General features: G+C 50.7%; 1 protein-coding gene across 4 annotated transcripts; it reads left to right on the forward strand.

The window, feature by feature from the left end:
- The first annotated feature begins 154 nt into the window (after positions 1–154).
- On the forward strand, positions 155–9,631 carry POLR3GL (RNA polymerase III subunit GL). Of its 4 annotated transcripts, XR_014616819.1 has the most exons (9): positions 155–185; positions 654–820; positions 2,657–2,786; positions 4,939–5,007; positions 5,117–5,173; positions 5,809–5,879; positions 6,791–6,904; positions 8,306–9,257; positions 9,320–9,631. XR_014616819.1 is itself a non-coding variant. In XM_084223038.1 (8 exons), exons 2-8 carry the CDS (start codon positions 701–703, stop codon positions 8,390–8,392), a joined length of 648 nt encoding a protein of 215 aa, XP_084079164.1. In that variant the 5' UTR covers positions 155–185; positions 654–700; the 3' UTR covers positions 8,393–9,631. The 4 variants fall into 4 exon arrangements, 3 of the variants coding, with proteins under 3 accessions (XP_084079164.1, XP_084079166.1, XP_084079165.1); XM_084223038.1 differs by having other exon boundaries at positions 8,306–9,631; XM_084223040.1 differs by having other exon boundaries at positions 170–210; positions 8,306–9,631.
- The last annotated feature ends 496 nt before the right edge of the window (positions 9,632–10,127 follow it).

Raw genomic sequence — 10,127 nt, forward strand, 5'->3', positions numbered from 1 at the left:
CCGGCCCCGCCCCCTCCGGTGATCCCGCTCTATGCCCCGCCCCTCATTCTGACCCGCCAATCAGCGCGGGGCTTGCGCCAAAGCTCCGCCCCCTCTGCCCGGGGCGGGGCCACGGCGGCTGCGCGCACGTGGGGAGCGAGTGCGCTTGCGCAGAGCGGCACCGGGAGCGGGAGCGGAACCGGGGGGTACGAGGGGACACCGGGACCGGGGGTATGAGGGGATATCGGGACCGGGACTGGGGGTATGAGGGGACACCGGGACCGGGACTGGGAGTGTGAGGGGATATCGGGACCGGGAATGGGATACGGGGGGGCACCGGGACCGGGCCTGGGGGTATGAGGGGGGACCGGACCGGGACTGGGGGTATGAGGGGGGACCGGGACTGGGGGTGTGAGGGGATATCGGGACCAGGAATGGGATACGAGGGGCACCGGGACCGGGAATGGGATACGAGGGGACACCGGGACCGGGACCGGGGGAGGCCGTCGGGGCTGGGTGGTGCGCAGGGACCGGGATGGGGACATCGGGCCCGGGATGGGGACACCGGGTCCGGGAGGGCCACCGGGACTGGGACCAGCACCGGGAGCAGCTTTGGGGAGGAGCGGGGAGGGAAAGAAGCGACCCCGAGTGGAACCGGTACCGGGGATAAGCAGGACCGAGGAGTGACCGCACCGAGGGCTGTACCGGAGCACCGGGGGCCATGGCGGGCCGGGGCCGCGGCCGGGGCCGCGGGCAGATGACGTTCAACGTGGAGGCCGTGGGCATCGGTAAGGGGGACGCGCTGCCGCCGCCCACCCTGCAGCCCGCGCCGCTCTTCCCGGTGAGATAATAATAATAATAATAATAATAATAATAATAATAATAATAATAATAATAATAATAATAATAATAATAATAATAATAATAATAATAATAATAATAGTAATTCTGGGGGTGAAAAACGCCTATCAGTTGTTTTTTAAAGTTTTAAAAGTAATCATCATCATCATCATCATGTATATATAATATATAATGTATAATATTTAATGTATCTTATTTAATATATAATAGGTAATATATAATAGATAATATACATTATTAAATACATAATAGATAATATATGGTATATGGTATATAACATATAGTATAAATTTTATATATAAAATTTAAAACTCATTTTAAAATACATAATATGTATTATATATAACATAGAATATGTAGAATATTATGTATGTTCTATTTTGCACATTACATGTGTTATATATTATCTATATTGTATTACATCTAAGGTATACTATATGATATATAATATATTGTTATTATATATTTTGAATAAGAGATCTTATATATATGATCTATCATATCTTATATAATATATATTGTATTACATGTAATACATATATAATATATAATATATAATATATAATAATTATATATTTTATACAATGTATCATATATGATATATATTATGTATATTGTATTACTTATAATATATAATGTATAGTATATTATTATAATATAAAATATATTATTAGAATCTATATTATATAATATCTATTATTATAATGTATGATATTATATATATATATAACTTAAACCATGTTACTTAAGAAAATTACCACAGCATCCCTTTCTGCCATAACACACCCAACATTCATGTCCATATTTGCCAAAAGCCAACTTTAAAATACTCATTTTAATGATCAAAAACTGATAGCCACTGATCAAACCCTCATGTTAATGATATTTTTATGATCAAATGCTGATAACCAATGATCAAACTCTCACATTAATGATATTTCAGCGACCAAACCCTCCCGTTAAAGATATTTTAGTGACTAAACACTCATAGCCAATGATCAAATACTCATGTAAATGATATTTTACTGACCAAACCCTCCCGTTAATGATATTTTACTGACTAAACCCTCTCGTTAATGATACTTTAGTGACCAAATCCTCACGTTAATGGTATTTTAGTGACCAAACACTCATAGCCAATGATCAAACTGTCACATTAATGATATTTTACTGATCAAACTTTCACATTAATGATATTTTACTGATCAAATTCTCACATTAATGATATTTCAGTGACCAAACCCTCCCGTTAATAATATTTTAGTGATCAAACACTCATAGCCAATGACCAAACCCTCACATTAATAATATTTTAGTGACCAAACTGTCTCATTAATGATATTTCAGTGACCAAACCCTCATGATAATAATATTTTAGTGATCAGATACTGATAGTCAATGATCAAACTCTCATGTTAATGATATTTTACTGACCAAACACTCCTGTTAATGGTATTTTAATGATCAAACCCTCCCGTTAATGATATTTTTATGATCAAAAACTGATAGCCAATGATCAAACCCTCATGTAAATGATATTTTTCTGACCAAACTTTGACATTAATGATATTTTACTGACCAAACTTTGACATTAATGATATTTTAATGATCAAACGTTGACATTAATGATATTTTTCTGACCAAACGTTGACATTAATGATATTTTTCTGACCAAACGTTGACATTAATGATATTTTTCTGACCAAACTCTGACATTAATGATATTTTTCTGACCAAACTCTGACATTAATGGTATTTTTCTGACCAAACTCTGACATTAATGGTATTTTTCTGCCCACCCCTGGTTTCCCCGCAGGCGCTGGAGCGCCGCGCCGCGCCGCTGCCCGGGGGCGAGGAGGGCGAGTACATGCTGGCGCTGAAGCAGGAGCTGCGCCGGGCCATGAAGGGGCTGCCGTACTTCGTCAAACCGGGGGCGCCCCGCCGAGGTACCGGCGGCACCGGCACCACCGGCGGCACCGGCACCGCCCGCCGTGTGCCCGGGGAGGGCGGGGCTGGGGCTCGGCCCCGGCTCCGGGGCTGCTCGGAGCTCCCCGGCCCTCCTGTTTCATCCCCCCCGTTCCATTCCCGTTTTATTCCCACTGTTTATTCCCCTCCTTTTTATCCCCCCATTATATTCCCCCCCATTTTATTCCCCTCATTTTAATCCCTCATTTTATCCCCATTATTTATTCCCCCCATTTTATTCCCATTATTTATTCCCCCCGTTTTATCCCCTGCTTTCTTCCTCTCCGTTTTATCCCCCTCATTTTATTCCCCCCATTTTATTCCCCCCATTGTGTCCCCCCCATTCCATTCCCATTTTATTCCCATTATTTATTCCCCTCCCTCTTATCCACCCATTATATTCCCCCCCATTTTATTTCCATTATTTATTCCCCCCGTTTTATCCCCCCCTTGTTTTCTTCCTCCCCATTTCGTTCCCCCCATTTCATTCCCATTTTATTCCCATTATTTATTCCCCCCCATTTTATTCCTCCCTGTTTTATTCCCATTATTTATTCCCATTATTTATTCCCATTATTTATTCCCCCCATTTTATTCCCATTATTTATTCCCCCCATTTTATCCCCCCAGTTTTCTTCCTCCCCATTTTATTCCCCTCATTGTGTCCCCCCATTCCATTCCCATTTTATTCCCACTGTTTATTCCCCTCCCTTTTATCCCCCCATTATATTCCCCCCCATTATATTCCCCCCATTTTATTCCCCCATTTTATTTCCCCATTTTATTCCCATTATTTATTCCCCCCATTTTATCCCCATTATTTATTCCCTCATTTTATTCCCGTTATTTATTCCCCCCATTTTATCCCCATTATTTATTCCCCCCATTTTATCCCCATTATTTATTCCCCCCATTTTATCTCCCCAGTTTTCTTCCTCCCCATTTTATTCCCCTCATTGTGTCCCTCCCATTCCATTCCCATTTTATTCCCACTATTTTATCCCCTCCCTTTTATCCCCCCATTATATTCCCCCCCCATTATTTATTCCCCTGTTTTATTCCCATTATTTATTCCCTCATTTTATCCCCATTATTTATTCCCCCCGTTTTATCCCCTGTTTTCTTCCTCTCCGTTTTATCCCCCTCATTTTATTCCCCCCATTGTGTCCCTCCCATTCCATTCCCATTTTATTCCCACTGTTTATTCCCTTCCCTTTTATCCCCCCATTATATTCCCCCCCCATTTTATTCCCATTATTTATTCCCTCATTTTATTCCCATTATTTATTCCCTCATTTTATTCCCATTATTTATTCCCTCATTTTATTCCCATTATTTATTCCCCCCGTTTTATCCCCCCCCGTTTTCTTCCTCCCCATTTTATCCCCCTCATCTTATTCCCTCATTTTATTCCCATTATTTATTCCCCCCATTTTATTCCCATTATTTATTCCCCCCATTTTATCCCCTGTTTTCTTCCTCCCCATTTTATCCTCCCACTTTATTCCCATTTTATTCCCACTTTTTATTCCCCCTCATTTTATTCCCCCCGTTTTATTCCTCCCATTCTCTCCCCCATTTTTTCCCTCCCATTTTTCCATCCCATTTTATCCCCCCATTATTTATTCCCATTTTTATCCCCCCCATTTTATTCCTCCATCAACCATCCCCATGTTTGTCCCATGAGCGTCCTCAGGGGTGGCTGTCCCCAAATCCCCAGAGTGTCCCCAGTGTCCCCAACCCCCCCAGTGTCCCCAACCCCCCCAGAGTGTCCCCAGACTGTCTCCAAACCCCCCCAGAGTGTCCCCAACCCCCGAGAGTGTCCCCAGAGTGTCCCCAAGTGTCCCAAATCCCCCCCAGACTGTCCCCAGAGTGTCCCCAACCCCCCAGAGTGCCCCCAGAGTGTCCCTAAATCCCCCCAGAGTGTCCCCAACCCCCCCAGATGTCCCCAAACCCCCCAGAGTGTCCCCAGAGTGCCCCCAGAGTGTCCCTAAATCCCCCCCAGAGTGTCCCCAGAGTGTCCCCAACCCCTGCAGTGTGTCCCCAGAGTGTCCCCAGTCCCCCAGTGTGTCCCCAGTGTGTCCCCAGAGTGTCCCCAGTGTCCCCAGTGTCCCCCCTGCCGTGTCCCCGCAGACATCGAGCGCTACTCGGACAAGTACCAGCTCTGCAGCCCCGTGGACAGCGCCATCGACTGGAGCCCAGGTGGGAGGGACAGGGGACAGGGGACAGGGGACAGGGGAGGGGTCCTGAGGGGCCCTGCAGGGTCCCCGGGGTTTTTGGGGTCCCCCCAGCGCCGTTTTTGTCCCCCCAGACTGGCGGCGCCTCCCGCGGGAGCTGAGGATCCGCGTGCGGCGCCCGCGCAGGGCCCGTGAGTGACCCCGGACACTGCCACCCCCTGGGTGTCCCCTGGGGGGGGACAGTGCCTGGTGACCCCTCTGTGTGTCCCCTGGGGGGTGACAGTGCCCTGTGTCCCCTCTGTGCTCCCTCTGTGTCCCCTCTGTGTCCCTGTGCCCCCCCAGACAACCCCTGTGTGTCCCTTGGGGAGGTGACAGTGCCCTGTGTCCCCTCTGTGTCCCTGAGGGGGTTGGTGACAGTGCCCTGTGTCCCTTGGGTGTCTCCTGAGGGGGTGACAGTGCCCTGTGTCCCCTGGGTGTCCCCTGGGGTTGGTGACAGTGTCCTGGTGTCCCCGGTGCCCCCCCTCTGTCCCCTGGGGTTGGTGACAGTGCCCTGTGTCCCCTATGGGGGGTGACAGTGCCCTGTGTCCCCTGGGTGTCCCCTGGGGTTGGTGACAGTGCCCTGTGTCCCCTATGGGGGGTGACAGTGCCCTGTCCCTCCTGTGTCCCCTGAGGGGGTGACAGTGCCCTGTGTCCCCTGGGTGTCCCCTCTGTGTCCCCTCTGTCCCCTGGGGTTGGTGACAGTGCCCTGTGTCCCCTGAGGTTGGTGACAGTGCCCTGTGTCCCCTGGGTGTCCCCTGGGGGGGGTGACAGTGCCCTGTGTCCCCAGGCCCCCCCGGCCCTGTCCCCAAGGCACAGGTGGTGGCCCTGGACAAGGAGGAGGCCATCAAGAAGCTGGAGGTACAGGGGGGGAAATATTCCACTTAAAAATGCCATTTATTTATTTACTTTACTGTATTTTATTTTAAAATTCTATTTATAACACCATATTTTATTTAAAAATACCATTTATCCCTTTATTTTACTGTATTATATTTAAAAATTCTAATTATAATACCATATTCTATTTAAAAATAGCATTTATTTATTTATTATACTCTATTATATTTTAAAATTCAATTTATTATTTTATAATATGATATTCCATTTTAAAATGCTGCACTAAAGAATGCAGAAATGATACTGGAAAATCAGTGAAAAAAAAGATAAATCATGGAAAGATAAAAAGATAAATCATGGAAAAAAGATAATAATGAAAAATATAACAATGAAATCCTGGGATTTTTCAAAGAAATCCTGGAATTTTTCAGAGAAATTCTGAGGTTTTTTCAGAGAAATTCTGGGATTTTTTTTAGATAAATTCTGGAATTTTTTAGAGAAATCCTGGGGGTTTTTTGGAGAAATTCTGGGATTTTTCAGAGAAATTATGGGATTTTTTTAGAGAAATCCAAAGGGATTTTCAGAGAAATCCTGGGAGTTTTTTAGAGAAATCCTGGGATTTTTCAGAGAAATTCTGGGATTTTTTTAGAGAAGTCCTGGGATTTTTTTCAGAAAAATCCTGGGTTTTTTCAGCCAAATCCTGGGATTTTTTCAGAGAAATTCTGGGATTTTTTTAGAGAAATCCAAAAGGAATTTTTCAGAAAAATCCTGGATTTTTTTAGGGAAATCCTTGAATATTTTTCAGACAAATCCTGGATTTTTTTTTTAAGAATTCCTGGGGTTTTTTTGGAGAATTCCTGGGATTTTTCAGAGCAATCCCAAGGGATTTTCCCAGTGTCCCAGGGGTGGGATTTGGGTTTTTTTCCCCTCAGAGCCTGGAGAAGAAGGAGGAGGAGGTGACGAGCGAGGAGGAGGAGGAGAAGGAGGAGGAGGAAGAGGGGAAGGAGGAGGAGGAGGAGGAGTACGACGAGGAGGAGCACGAGGAGGTGACACAGAGGGGGACCCGGGGGTTTGGGGTGCCCTGGTGCCACCCCTGTGTCACCTGTGCCCCCCTTGTGTCCTCTGTGTGCCACCCCTGTGTCACCTGTGTCACCCTGTGTCACCTGTGTCCCCCCGTGTCACCTGTGCCCACCTGTGTCACCTGTGTCACCTGTGCCCACCTGTGTCACCTGTGTCACCTGTGTCACCCTGTGTCACCCTGTGTCACCTGTGCCCACCTGTGTCACCTGTGCCCACCTGTGTCACCCTGTGTCACCCTGTGTCCCCCCTGTGCCACCTGTGTCACCCTGTGCCCACCCTATGCCACCCCCGTGTCCTCTGTGTGCCACCCTGTGCCCACCTGTGTCACCTGTGTCCCCCTGTGTCCTCTGTGTGCCACCCTGTGCTACCCCTGTGTCACCTGTGTCACCTGTGCCCCCCTGTGTCACCCTGTGTCCCCCTGTGCCACCCTGTGCACCCTTGCTCTCCCTGTGCCCACCCTGTGTCCTCTGTGTGCCCCCCATGTCACCTGTGTCACCCTGTGCCCCGCTGTGTCCCCCTGTGCCCCCCCTGTCCCACCCTGTGTCCCTCCTGTGTCACCCCTGTGCCCACCTGTGTCCTCTGGGTGTCCCCTGGGTGTCACCCTGTGCCCCCCCTGTGTCACCATGTGTCACCCTGTGTCCCCCTGTCTCACCTTGTGCCACCCTGTGCCCCCACCTCTGCCCCCCTGTGTCACCTGTGCCACCCCTGTGCCCCCCCTGTCTCACCCTGTGCCCCCGTGTCACCTGTGCCACCCTGTGTCCCCCTGTGACCCCCCTGTGCCACCCCTGTGTCCTCTGTGTGTCACCCTGTCCCACCCTGTGTCCCCCCTGTGTCACCCTGTGCCCCCCCTGTGTCACCCTGTGTCCTCTGTGTGCCACCCTGTGTCCCCCTGTCTGACCCTGTGCCCCGCCCGTGTCACCTGTGTCACCCTGTGCCCCCTGTGTCACCTGTGTCACCTGTGTCCCCCTGTCTCACCCTGTGCCCCCTCTATGTCCCCCCTGTGACCCCCTGTGCTCCCCTGTCCTACCCTGTGTCCCCCCTGTGTCCCCGTGTCCCCCTCTGCCCCCCTTCTGCCCCCTTCCTGTGTCCCCCTGTCCCACCCTGTCCCCACCCTGTCCCACCCTGTGTCCCCTGTTTCACCCTGTGTCCCTCCTGTGCCCCCCCGTGACCTTCTGTGTCCCCCTGGTGCCACCCCCGTGTCCCCCCTGTGCCCCCCTGTGTCCCCTCTGACACCCCCTGTCCCCCTGTCCCCCCTGTGCCACCTGTGCCTAACCCTAACCCTGACCCTGTGTCACCCTGTGCCCCTCTGACCCCCTCTGTCCCCTGTGTCCCTGTGTCCCCCTGTCCCCCTGTCCCCCTGTCCCCAGGAGACCGACTATGTTCTGTCCTACTTCGACAACGGCGAGAGCTTCGGGCCCGACAGCGACGACAACGGAGACGAGGCCGTGTACTGACCTGGGGGGGCAGGGACCCCCAAAACGGGCAGGGACCCCCCCAGAATGTGTACTGACCTGGGGGGGACACCCCAAAATGGGCAGGGACACCCCCAAAATGTGTACTGACCTGGGGGCACCCCGAAACTGGAATGGACCCCCAAAATGGGAATGGACCCCCCCCAAAATGGGAATGGACCCCCCCCAAAATGGGAATGGACCCCCCCAAATGGGTACTGACCTGGGGGGTCCCCGAAACTGGAATGGACCCCCCCAAAATGTGTACTGACCTGGGGGGGGGGGGAACCCGAAATGTGTACTGACCTGGGGGCACCCCGAAATGGGCAGGGACCCCCCCCCAAAATGTGTACTGACCTGGGGGGGACCCCAGAATGGGCAGGTACCCCCAAAACTGGGCATGGACACCCTCAAAATGGGCACTGACCTGGGGGGACCCCAAAACGGGCACTGACCCCCCCAAAATGGGAATGGATCCCCCCAAAATGGGCACTGACCCCCCCAAAATGGGAATGGATCCTCCCAAAATGGGCACTGATCTGGGGGGCACCCCCCAGGTGTCATTGGGATCCCCTTGGGGACATTGGAGTGACATTGGGGTCCCCCTCCCCGCTTTGGGGACACCGGGGTGACATTGGGGTCCTCCTGGGGACACTGGGGTGACACTGGGGTCCCATTGGGGTGACACTGGGGTGACATTGGGGTCCCTGTCTCCCCCTGGGGACACTGGGGTGACATTGGGGTCCCCCTGGGGACACTGGGGTGACACTGGGGTCCCATTGGGGTGACACTGGGGTGACATTGGGGTCCCTGTCCCCTCCTTGGGCACACTGTGGTGACATTGGGGTCCCATTGGGGTGACACTGGGGTCCCCGTCCCCCCTCCTTGGGGACATGGAGTGACATTGGGGTCCCCTTTGGGGACATTGAGGTGACACTGGGGTCCCCCTGGTGACACTGGGGTGACACCGGCGTCCCCTTGGTGACACTGGGGTGACACCGGGGTCCCCTTGGTGACACTGGGGTGACATTGGGGTCCCTCTTGGTGACACTGTGGTGACACCGGGGTCCCCCTGGGGACACTGGGGTGACATCGGGGTCCCTGTCCCCCCCCTGGTGACACTGGGGTGACACCGGGGTCCCCCTGCCCTGTCATTCCCCTTTGTCACCACCAGGTGGCGCCGCTGCTCCGGGCCCGCCGGGGCCCCCCCCGAATTTTGGGGGATTTTTTTGGGTGAATTTCGTGCGAATTTTAAAATATTTAAAATATTTTTGCTATTTCTGCCTCAGCTTTGGGTGTTTTTTACCCCAGGGGGGTTGGAGAAAGGGGTTAAATGAGGGAAAGGGATGAAATGTGATTTTTTTGAGGTGGAAAATGCGTTTTTATAAAGAAAAAAAAGTTATTTTGGAAGGAAAAATTTTATGGAGAGGGGGGAAAATGGTAATTTTTAGGTGGAAAAAGTCGAAATCAATAATTTCAGGGGGAAAAATCAATAATTTCAGGGAAAAAATCAACAATTTCAGGAGGAAAATCAACAATTTCAGGGAGTGCTGTGACCAGTAAGGGACTGGGGGCGTCTCCCTAATTTTTGGGGTGACCTGGGAACGTCTCCCCAATTTTTTGGGGCAGTCTGGAAGCATTTCCTTAAATTTTTTTTGGCAATCTGGGAGCCTCTCTCTGATTTTCTGAGCTCCCCTTTCTCCCAGCCCAGCCCAGCCCAGGGTGACTTTTCCCCTCC

This window comes from Fringilla coelebs (assembly GCF_963513975.1).
Source record: "Fringilla coelebs genome assembly, chromosome: 29".
In the NCBI taxonomy this organism is placed as follows: Eukaryota; Metazoa; Chordata; class Aves; order Passeriformes; family Fringillidae; genus Fringilla; species Fringilla coelebs.

What these genes read in the sequence shown, in the direction of transcription:
- POLR3GL (XM_084223038.1), top strand. Translation starts at nt 701, where the DNA reads ATGGCGGGCCGGGGCCGCGGCCGGGGCCGCGGGCAGATGACGTTCAAC. An exon ending in AGCCCGCGCCGCTCTTCCCG is followed by an intron (nt 821 to 2,656) that starts GTGAGATAATAA and finishes GTTTCCCCGCAG; the next exon opens with GCGCTGGAGCGCCGCGCCGC. An exon ending in GCGGCGCCCGCGCAGGGCCC is followed by an intron (nt 5,174 to 5,808) that starts GTGAGTGACCCC and finishes CTGTGTCCCCAG; the next exon opens with GCCCCCCCGGCCCTGTCCCC.